Raw genomic sequence first — 9,941 nt, forward strand, 5'->3', positions numbered from 1 at the left:
AAAAGTCAGAGCAGACTACCTGCTGAGAAAACTGAGATCTCTTAGAGTGCAGGGTGTGCTCCTGAAGAGCTTTTTTGACTCTTTGGTGGCATCATCCATCTTCTGTGGTGTTGTCTGTTGGAACAGCAACTTATCTACAGCTGGAAGGAAGTGGTTGGATAAATGGTCTGTATTTGTATAGCGCTTTACTTGGTCCTAAGGACCCCAAAGCGCTTTACACTATACACAATCATCCACCCATTCACACACACATTCACACACTGGTGATGGCAAGCTACATGTAGCCGCACTAACAGAGGCGAGGCTGCCGGACACTGGCACCACCGGGCCCTCTGACCACCACCAGTAGGCAACGGGTGAAGTGTCTCGCCCAAGGACACAATGACCGAGACTGTCGGAGCCGGGGCTCGAACCGGCAACCTTCCGATTACAAGACGAACGCCCAACTCTTGAGCCACGATCGCCCAAGAGTCGGACGATCGCCCTGATAAGTTCATCAGGAAGACCAGCTCTGTTCTAGGATGCCCCCTTGACCCAGTGCAGGTGGTAGGAGGCAGAAGAACTCTGGCCAAAATAAATCAATCTTGGGCAGTGTCTCCCACCCCATGTATGAATCTGTTGCAGAACTGGAGAGCTCCTTCAGTGACAGACTGCTGCATCCTAGCTGCACAAAGGAGCATTATCACAGATCCTTCCTCCCAGCAGTTGTTAGACTTTGTATCCATCACTGATCCCAATGAACACAATAAGTTGTTTGCATCACTGCTGTTATTTGCACAGTTTTTCAATTTCCTGTAAAGTGTGTCTCTTTGTTGTTTTTAAGCACTTTTCACAGCACTTTTTGTACTTCTGTAAAAGAAAAAAAAAACCATCCTACTCAGCTGCACATTTCTTTGAGCCTGGGTATATTTTTAATAACTATACAGTATTTTTTTTCTTACATTGTAAATTTGCCCTGTGCTTTCCATTTCTTGTTTTTTTATTTTATATTCTTTACTTTTGTGAGAATCTGTATCCGCCTGTCACTTTGGTGCTGAAACATGTGAATTTCCCAAGTATGGGCAATAAAGGATATTTCTGTGTCTGTAACATTGCCCAAAGGTCAATAAAGAAATGCTTGTTGAACCTGACCTCTGAGTAAAATTCTTGCGACCTTAATGGCCATAGACTACAGGTGAACTCACTGACTAGTTTCTTGATTGATCTTATCTTCATATTTTATTGATTTGATCTTATATGATAAAGTTTTCATTTATCAAATAATTGCAGCTGTTACTTTCATAAACAGAAAAAATTCTGTTTAAGTAGATTTCAATTCTGCAAAATTGAAATGTACTTAATTTTCAAGTACAATCAGTGAGGCAGGCTTTTTTAATTTTTTTTATCAAATGGTTGTTTTACATTCACTGTTGCAACTTAGCATGATCTCATTCATTAAGTCATTCATGTACATTTAATAGTACTATCATAAAAAAATTTATTGTGGAAAAGAAAACAAACAAAACCCCCAATATGTGTTCCGTTACATCAATTAATGATCAAAACAGAGCAAACACACCTCACTTCACTCCACTAAATCAGAAGGTAAAAATTCCTCAATAACACTGTAACGCACAAACACCTTTTCTCTTGTGTTTTCCCCCCTTCACGTGTTTTATCTAAACCCCTGCAAATCTTGGTTTTTCATGTTCTTCATACTGAATGTGCTTGGAAATTGTACAACTACTTTTGACTTTGGCAATATCACAAACATGGAATCAGAAGTTTTACTTCAATGCTTTTAGTAACAACACAGATCATACAAAAGAAATGGAAACTACAATTAGTAAAATTTGGTCATTGAATTATTTGCAGTCTCAGTCGCTTTCTCATTGTAAAGGTGAACTCTTAGTTGGAATCATTATTCTTGACTCCATACTTTGCAACAAAGGCACTGAGGACAGACAGATAGACACATGTTAGAAAATGATATACCGAAAATTACAATTGTAATAATAAACAAACAGGAAAGCAAACAACAAACATACAGCTCTTAAAATTCTTCAAGCTGGGCAGTATCATTTTATAATTTGATGCTCATACTGCTTAAGTCTCATTACCATGGATGGCCAATAAATTACGATTTTTTAAAAAAAAAAAATATTATTACTGCAATCCTGTCATCTCCATCAATAACAACAATGGGGGAGGGGAGGCAGCATTATATAATTTTCTGATTTTGTGGCAAACATTTAAAGAAAACATTGAAGGTTTATTTTAGCCCTACTTCAAAGAAATACAAATTTCAGATCCAGTACAGAGACCACATTAAACATTTCAGCAGAAAGTTGTTGGGAGGCATCTATGATTAAAAAAAGTTTGGTGATCTACGAGTCTCAACTTTGCTGAATATAATTGCAGGTAAAAATAATCAGCGAGGTATAAAGCCCTGACAAGAACATTGGGTTTTTAAGGCATCTGGGTGAAGCATTTCTTTCTTACCTGTATAATACACGTTTCCGTCCCATCCTTCTTTCCGCCAGGCAGAGTTTCTTGTCTCCTCTCGGGACTGGAGGCTTTCGTAAGCTATCAAAAGACGGCAAAGAAAAAAAATTCCAACGAAAAAAGCAAAGCAAAAAACTCCACCACACACACACATTACATCGCATTATGTGTGGATAAAATTTATAGTCACTGGCAACTTCATTAGTTCAACTTCATTCACTGGCAACCTTGCTAACATCAGGCCGAATCTCTTTTGCCATCAAAACTCAATTCTTAACTACACAGATTGAACCAGGTGCTGGAAACACTCCGATCCATTTTCACATAATAGGATCGCACTGTTACTGCAAATTCATCAGCTGCACGTGCAGTACATGATGTGAATCTCTTGTTCTACCACATTTCAGGTACGAACATGTAGTTTGTGGGTCACATATGGGTCAATTTGATCAACGTAAAAAAAGCCACCCAAATATTTCTTCCCGTGTGTTTTGAATTTCAAGTATTAGTGCATTCTGTCTGTCAGTGAATAAAACAGCCAAACATGTCATATGGAAAATATTTGCAATACAACAATATGTCTCAGTATTTCCTCATGCTATTGTCATTTTAAAGAAAAACACTGACATAGCTCTTTGTCTGAATGCCCTTACTTCATTGAGATAATACAGGCTTCAAAAATTTGTGAAATTTATGATTCTAGCCCAGAGGCTTGATATTTTTAATATCATCTGAACCAGAGTTCAGATGATATTAAAAATATGGACAACCACTCTTAAAACACCTTTAATAATTTGATTGACTCGCTTCCTGTTCCAAGATGCAATCAAAAGTCCAAATGTTATGTCGAGTGTAAAATCATCCTTTGTTGATGTTTGACACACCCGGGCTTATGTTGGAACCGTCACACTGAACTTTAGTGATTCATTAGAATACAGAATATATGCAGGAGCATTCAGTTAGCTGAAATTCAGCCAGACCAAACTTGTCAGACATTTTTACATACAGCAGTCAATCACCTCATCTTACTGGTATGTTCTAAGTGTAGAGTGCTTAATTACTCACCCCACAAGTGATGAACAACATAGAGTTGGCCAATCTGTGTGAAGAAACCGCCTACTGCCTCATTGTTTTCTTGTCTATGTTTGATTGCCCTCGCCCTGTTGCAAAACATTATCTTATTTAGTATAAAGATCACTGAAACACTTCTGATATTTTCACTTCCACTGAAAGAGATTCAGACAAATGACATATGTTTAAATAAATTCAACGTATCTCACCAGCGATTGCCCCATTCAATCATGGTTCCTGGCTGAAGCACAAGTATAATATTAATTAGAATAGATTTGAAACTAGATTATGACATTACCACCATCATATTTCCATAGAACTGAAAGACTGAAAGCACTATTTATCTATTATTCATAGCTACGTTTTTTTTTTTTTGTTGTTGTTGTTGTTTTTTTAACTGATCAGAGAACTCTGGGTGTCACAAGCCTGCATGCAAGAAGAACTGGAGCACTGAGTAAACAGATTTTTATCATAGCTGTTTTTGAACTTCTCTCCACTTGTGACACTCTTCAATTCAGTGAGTCAGGTCTGAATAAGTGAGCTGAAATTAAGCAGGAAACCTTGGAAGGGCAAAATTGCAGAATAGGCCAGAGGTGAAAAAAATATGACTACTTCAAACAGATGAGAATTGGATTACTTGTTCAAGACAAGCAGCTGAAAAATATGGAAAGAAAACATTGAGAATAAGAACTATGCTAGTTATGTAACAAATTTATAAAAACTGCACTGACAGTTATACAGGATTACCAAAGTTATATTATTTCTGTTTGAACAGCACATGAACAGTACACTAATACATCTAGATTTTGCTAAATGTGGACCCTGCCATGCACTTAAAAATAGTATACAACATGCAGATGTGTATATTTTTTGTAATTTTGCCTTTGTAAATCACCACAGGAGATTTCAAATCAAGTAATCAGGATATATCTAAAGAGCAGATGTCATGTTCTGCCAGGCCTTTCCTGGGTCTCTCCGTCTTCAGTTCTATCTTCAGTAGATAAAAAGCATGCTTTAGCAGGCCTACATGCCCATATGCAAAATTGCCCCCACCATATTTGACAGACAACATGGGATGATTTGGATGGTGAGCTGTGTCTTTCCTTTTCTACATTTTTATCCTCCCATTATTTTGGGGTAAAATGGGAACAGGCCTCACCTGGTCATAAAACTGCTCGTCAATGAACTGTCCAATTACTTTTGAGCTTCTGAAATGGAAGACTACGTATAAAAATAAAATTGAAGAGGCTCACTCGCTTACTGAAGATAAAAGTGACGTTAGGGAAACCCAGAAACAGACTGCTTTGTTAGTTTTCCTACAAATCAAACAGTATTTATGTTGTACTGGTCACACATGTTCAAGCTATGCATTTTAAAAATGCGTAGCATAAATAGATACCTTAAGGTAATAGGTGCGCATTTCATAGAGGTTTGGTCCTTGTCTGGGAAGGGGTTCATTCCAGAAACTGAACTCCAGAAGAAGTTCATTTCGTCTTGAAAGCAACATTTTGGCCCGTTCCTTCCGAAACTCTAAGTACTCCTAAAAAGGGATAAAATGTTTGTTTATAACACTAAAAAGTGAATATTAATATTATATCTTAAAAATCAAACAAACAAAAAACAGCACCCCTGAAATGCCTTTTCTCCACAGAAACAACACATTAACATTTAAAGAAAATTATTACTTAAAAAAAACAAGCAAACAAAAAAAACGCAACAAATTAAAACAACAAAATAAGCAATTTTCCCCTGGAAAATCAAAGGCCTTGTATGTATTGTATGCAATGTTGACTGAATAAGAGACGTTTAAAAAGGTCACAGCATGCCTTGTTAGCTCTCAACTTCTGCAGACAATCAGTCAAAGCTGGGTAGCCTCCTCTGTATCGCCACAGATGCACTGCAGAAAAACAACAGCAGATGTCACTGTAGCACTGCATAAGGTCTGATGCCACCCACACAACTAAGAGATAAAGAACCTCCATCACCATGCAATTACTTTTTATAGTTACTGACTGCTTTTTATGTATAAAATACACTTAAATGATCACGTTAATTTATCATATATGCAGAAGGTGAAGTGCTGGTTGTGAGTCATCAGGTAGCATCCGTCTGCAAAGCTTTGCAAAAAGTCAGCCACTGAAATTGTGTTTTATGGGAACTTGATAGAGGAAAGCAGCAGTGATCAGTCAAAGGTGTCTTTTTGCATTTACTGCTTACCAGCCTGATCTTGTTCTCCATACCAGGTATTCCAGCTTCCAACTACCTCACACGGGTAGTCCTGGTCCTCGTGAAGTCTTTTCTGCACTTCAGCCCTAAAGCCAGCAAAAAAAAATAAAAAATAAAATACAAGTTAATGAAGGTGTATGCTGTTTGGAAATGCTCTCACTTTAGCTTAAAAACCAACTAGAGGGCAGTCAGGAAGCATAAAAGTTCATCCAAGATATAAACTCAGCTGTATCTTCACTTCATTTTTTTAAATACATTTATATCATGAAGCTCATCTGATTTTAACTTTGTTCAGACCATATCTTGATTAATTAGTCCAGCACACTGTCTATTGCACTGCTGAAAGAAATCCAAAGAAAGTAAAGCACTGAAAACGTAACTTGACTGACAGAGATGCAGGAAATATTTCAAATGTATCAGTACATACTCCAGACTGTTGTATGCTTCTAGGCATTCTGGTTTGACGTCATGAACTGAAAAAGAAAAAAGGCAGAGAGAAACCTATCAGAAATGGATGCATTAAAAAAAATAAAAAATAAAAGCAACATTCAAATTCTTCAACAAAGTAATTTCACACTCCGATTCAGCAAAGACTTGATATACAAAACTGATTCACTTGCAATAGGTTATAGGCAACGGCTGATAGAGTGTTCAAATTGAAATCCCTGTGCGGTGTGATGTACGCAACACAAAAGATCAAAGCCCCGAGAGAATGATAGATTTCTGTTTGAGAGACAGAAACAGTTACCTCTGCAGACTAAAAGAAAACCAGACAAATTGTTCAGATGTCACTAAAGTTTACAGGCATGAGACATCATCTTATCTTAGAATTACTTGTTGCTGACAGTGTTTTGTGTATGCATAAGCTGTTGCAGAGGAGCCCCATTTTCATCTCTCATGTTGTTTTCAGTTTTCTCTGAGGTCATATGGCCTTCCATTTAAATGATTTATTTCACTTTTGAGACATATACAGGATCCATGTCACAATAATGTGATGTAAGTGTATCGCAGGCACTTGTCTTTGGCCTTCTGTAACCCAACACTTAAAGAAACTAAACCCTTGCTTTTATGTAAGTAAAAAGGTGTAGGCCTACATTGAATCTTATACAAGTTGCTGGTCTCCTTCTTTGAAAGCAGGTTGGAGTGAGCATCTTTCCTGGCATCGACTTTGTGCACAAATAAGGATCGGAACCAGCCTTTGTCGCTGCTCTCTGAAAACCTCCTACACAGAAACAAGATGAAAGAAAGTTTCACAAAAGCTCGGAGCAAAAACATAAAAACCCAGAAGTTGTCAATATAAAAAAGAAAAACTTAAAAAGGAACATGGAGATGTGCATGACATATGGGCTAAAAGATAGTCATGCTAATATTCTTTGATATGAAAAATATGCATACTGTATGAGTGAGTGGGCTGAATGCTACAGCTTGTGTCTTCAACCATAAAACTTTTTTATTTCACCCACTCTGGAGTGGATAAAGGGGGAATATTATTCACTTTACAACTATTGGAACTATCCAAGAGGCTCCAAATGGTATTTGAATATTAACCTAGCCGTTTCTTGCCCCACATAGCAGAGAAGTAAAACTTCAATCTGTCAAGTGTTAAAGCTGTACTTTTAGAAGGTGTTCCAATGAAAAGAAGAGAAGTACAGGTGATATGAATTATTCCAAACAGTAAAACAGCAGTTTCATTAAGAAAAGTGACAGTAAAATTGACAAACATACTTAAACTCAGCTACATTTGAAATTCAGGGACCTTTGTAATTCTTTTTAAAACTCCCAATTTTAATACAATGTCACATTAACCTCAAATCCTGGATTTGCCTCATACTGTATGGCTGGTGTATCCCCACTAATGGATTAGGAAGCCATATTATGTTTCAAGTTAGTACTTGCAAAGTCATCTGCTGAGTCTTTTGCTTTGTTTTGTCATTCTAAAGTCCTAAAACTTTCAAGGTCAGTGGGACGTTTCTTTTAATAACCCCATGGGCCAATGGCTTTAATTGGAAGCTATAATTAAAAATGCATTTCCCATGGCACCCTATCAACAATAACAAAGCATATAATAAGCCAAAGACTTGTTTTCTGAATAACATTTCAGTCAGTGACGGAGCAAATGCGTACTGGATGGAGGCCCAAAAAAATATGGTAACCCGTTGACCCACTTTGTGTGGAACTGCACAACATTTTCATCCCTTGTTCCCCATCCCACATAGTGAGACAACATTTTCATTGGCTCTAAAATCAATGCCGCAGGACAGATCATTTCTAAAATCTGGCTGTTATTGAATGGTTCTGATGAAAGGCCGTCATCATGGGTCTTGTGGAGGTGTGTTACCTAAGGTAGAAACTTGTTAGTAGCCACAAAGTTTTGATGGATAAGGCTGAAAAATGGCCAAGAATAAAAGGAAATCCAATTATAATGTTAAATGAAATATTTAAATCATATGCTAAAGATAAGTTGACCAATCCCACAAAACTACATGTGGTAAAAACATTGTGTTTGTGTGAGACAATGTGGGGCATGCCAGCAATGTTGGGGAAACTTAAACAATTTAAACATGCAATCAAGTGTGTAGGTTACCAGCTTAGCTTTTAGCATGTATACGCTGAATAAATTATATTTAAATGCAAACTTTCCTACTTCGTTCTAAGTAAATACAATAGAGGATTAAAGCTGAAGTTTGGTCTTACGTCTCGTGCTTTATATACTCCTGTGTTCTCTTTTATTTCAATAGCTATTTAGCTGCTGTTCTATCTGGTAATGATCACTGGATTTCAATAGGGATGATATTCATAGGTTAGCTTAAGTTTTTGAGCAATATCTGACCATTTTAGCCAATTATGACACACAGATGGTGTGTCACAACACGCTATATTTTCCCTTGTTTATAAAAAAAAAAAAAAAAAATCCAAAATTGCATCCAGACAAAAACTGTATTTACCAGAATAAACTGTCACTTTATTTTCTTTGAGGTACTTTCCACCATATTTACCAAAATCAGCTAAGCTTAGGATTTCTCAGTGGGGCACTGGCTCAATGTGTGGGACAATGGATTAAAAAGAAAAAGAAAAGAAAAGGGGAGAGCTGTGCTGTCCAACATAAACAGAGACATCTGATCATCCTACTCTCAGATGAGTACGTGTCATACACAACATGCTATCGGCCCCATGTTCAGTTTGCTGGGACCCAGTTATCCTAGTGGTGGTTACGTAACCCTATAGAGGCAAAAAAGTTCAGACAGGACAAAGTTCAGAGGTCCTCCAAGTGATCAAACCATGTTTGAAAAACATAAACGTATCATAGGAACATAATGTAGAGATACAATATATCCATATGCAATATGTCTGAAAACATAAAAGATATTGAATTGCGAAAAATAATGTTTAACCGTTTGCCATTTGCTGCTTTAACAATTCATTTATTTAAATGGGTCCACATGTTTTCCTATGTCTGCAAAAACTGGTTTACCTGCTGGTTCCGTGCAGATTGACAGAAATAGCTTACCTGTACAGCAAATATCCTTTAGCCTGAACAGACCTAGTTGTCGCCATGTTCTTCTTTCCAGCAAAAAGTTTCTTTAACACGCAAACAACTTGTGCTGGTTAATGTTTACCTCTGTGTGTGTGTGATGTGACCGCTAGTCACGTTAAAGCTACTGAGTCAGCTAGCCACAGACTGAAAAACGCACGTGAAAGAGCGAGCCAGTGCACATGCACAATCGATCAGACCCAATTAGTTGATCCTACGTCACACGCTACGTTTTTAATCCAAAAGATCAGTGTTTTATCTAATATCCAGTAGATCAGCGTATGTTGTGCTTTAAATGATATATGCGTTTAAATGAAGAACTAAACGCATACAATAAAACTATAGTCACAAGTTAATAATTATAGAGGTACTTATCTTCCCTGTATTTCAGGATTATTAAAAATGAAATATACATTACACCAGCCACTTTGTTTGGTACACCTTGACGGTATCACACAGTTGCTGCAGATTTATCGGCTGCACATGGGTAATGTGGACCTACTGATCCCCCAAGTCTTAAAGGTGCTCTGGATTGAGATGTGGTGATTGTAGAAGCCTTTTGAGTACAGTGAAGTCACTATCATGTTCAAGAAACCAGTTTGAGATTATATAAAGTTTGTAATATTTT

The 9,941-nt window shown here is 37.2% G+C and overlaps 1 protein-coding gene across 1 annotated transcript; it reads right to left on the bottom strand.

Annotated features, from left to right (window-relative positions):
- Positions 1–1,250: 1,250 nt before the first annotated feature.
- On the bottom strand, positions 1,251–9,516 carry nipsnap1 (nipsnap homolog 1 (C. elegans)). The gene is made up of 10 exons (XM_085295285.1): positions 9,290–9,516; positions 6,876–7,003; positions 6,209–6,254; positions 5,773–5,867; positions 5,382–5,452; positions 4,955–5,095; positions 3,765–3,796; positions 3,550–3,644; positions 2,482–2,565; positions 1,251–1,933 (listed from the first exon to the last, which is right to left on the bottom strand). Exons 1-10 carry the CDS (start codon positions 9,334–9,336, stop codon positions 1,869–1,871), a joined length of 804 nt encoding a protein of 267 aa, XP_085151411.1. The 5' UTR covers positions 9,337–9,516; the 3' UTR covers positions 1,251–1,868.
- Positions 9,517–9,941: the final 425 nt, after the last annotated feature.

Source organism: Mchenga conophoros, linkage group LG12 (assembly GCF_057382185.1).
Source record: "Mchenga conophoros isolate Kocher_MC1m ecotype Shallow Benthic linkage group LG12, M_conophoros_male_GT1.1, whole genome shotgun sequence".
In the NCBI taxonomy this organism is placed as follows: domain Eukaryota; kingdom Metazoa; phylum Chordata; class Actinopteri; order Cichliformes; family Cichlidae; genus Mchenga; species Mchenga conophoros.

Coding starts and splice junctions, on each gene's coding strand:
- nipsnap1 (XM_085295285.1), bottom strand. CDS start 9,336: ATGGCGACAACTAGGTCTGTTCAGGCTAAAGGATATTTGCTGTACAG. Junction 5,453..5,772: donor TGGAGAACAAGATCAGGCTG/GTAAGCAGTAAA, acceptor GTTTTTCTGCAG/TGCATCTGTGGCGATACAGA. Junction 3,797..4,954: donor TGCGCACCTATTACCTTAAG/GTATCTATTTAT, acceptor CTTGTGCTTCAG/CCAGGAACCATGATTGAATG.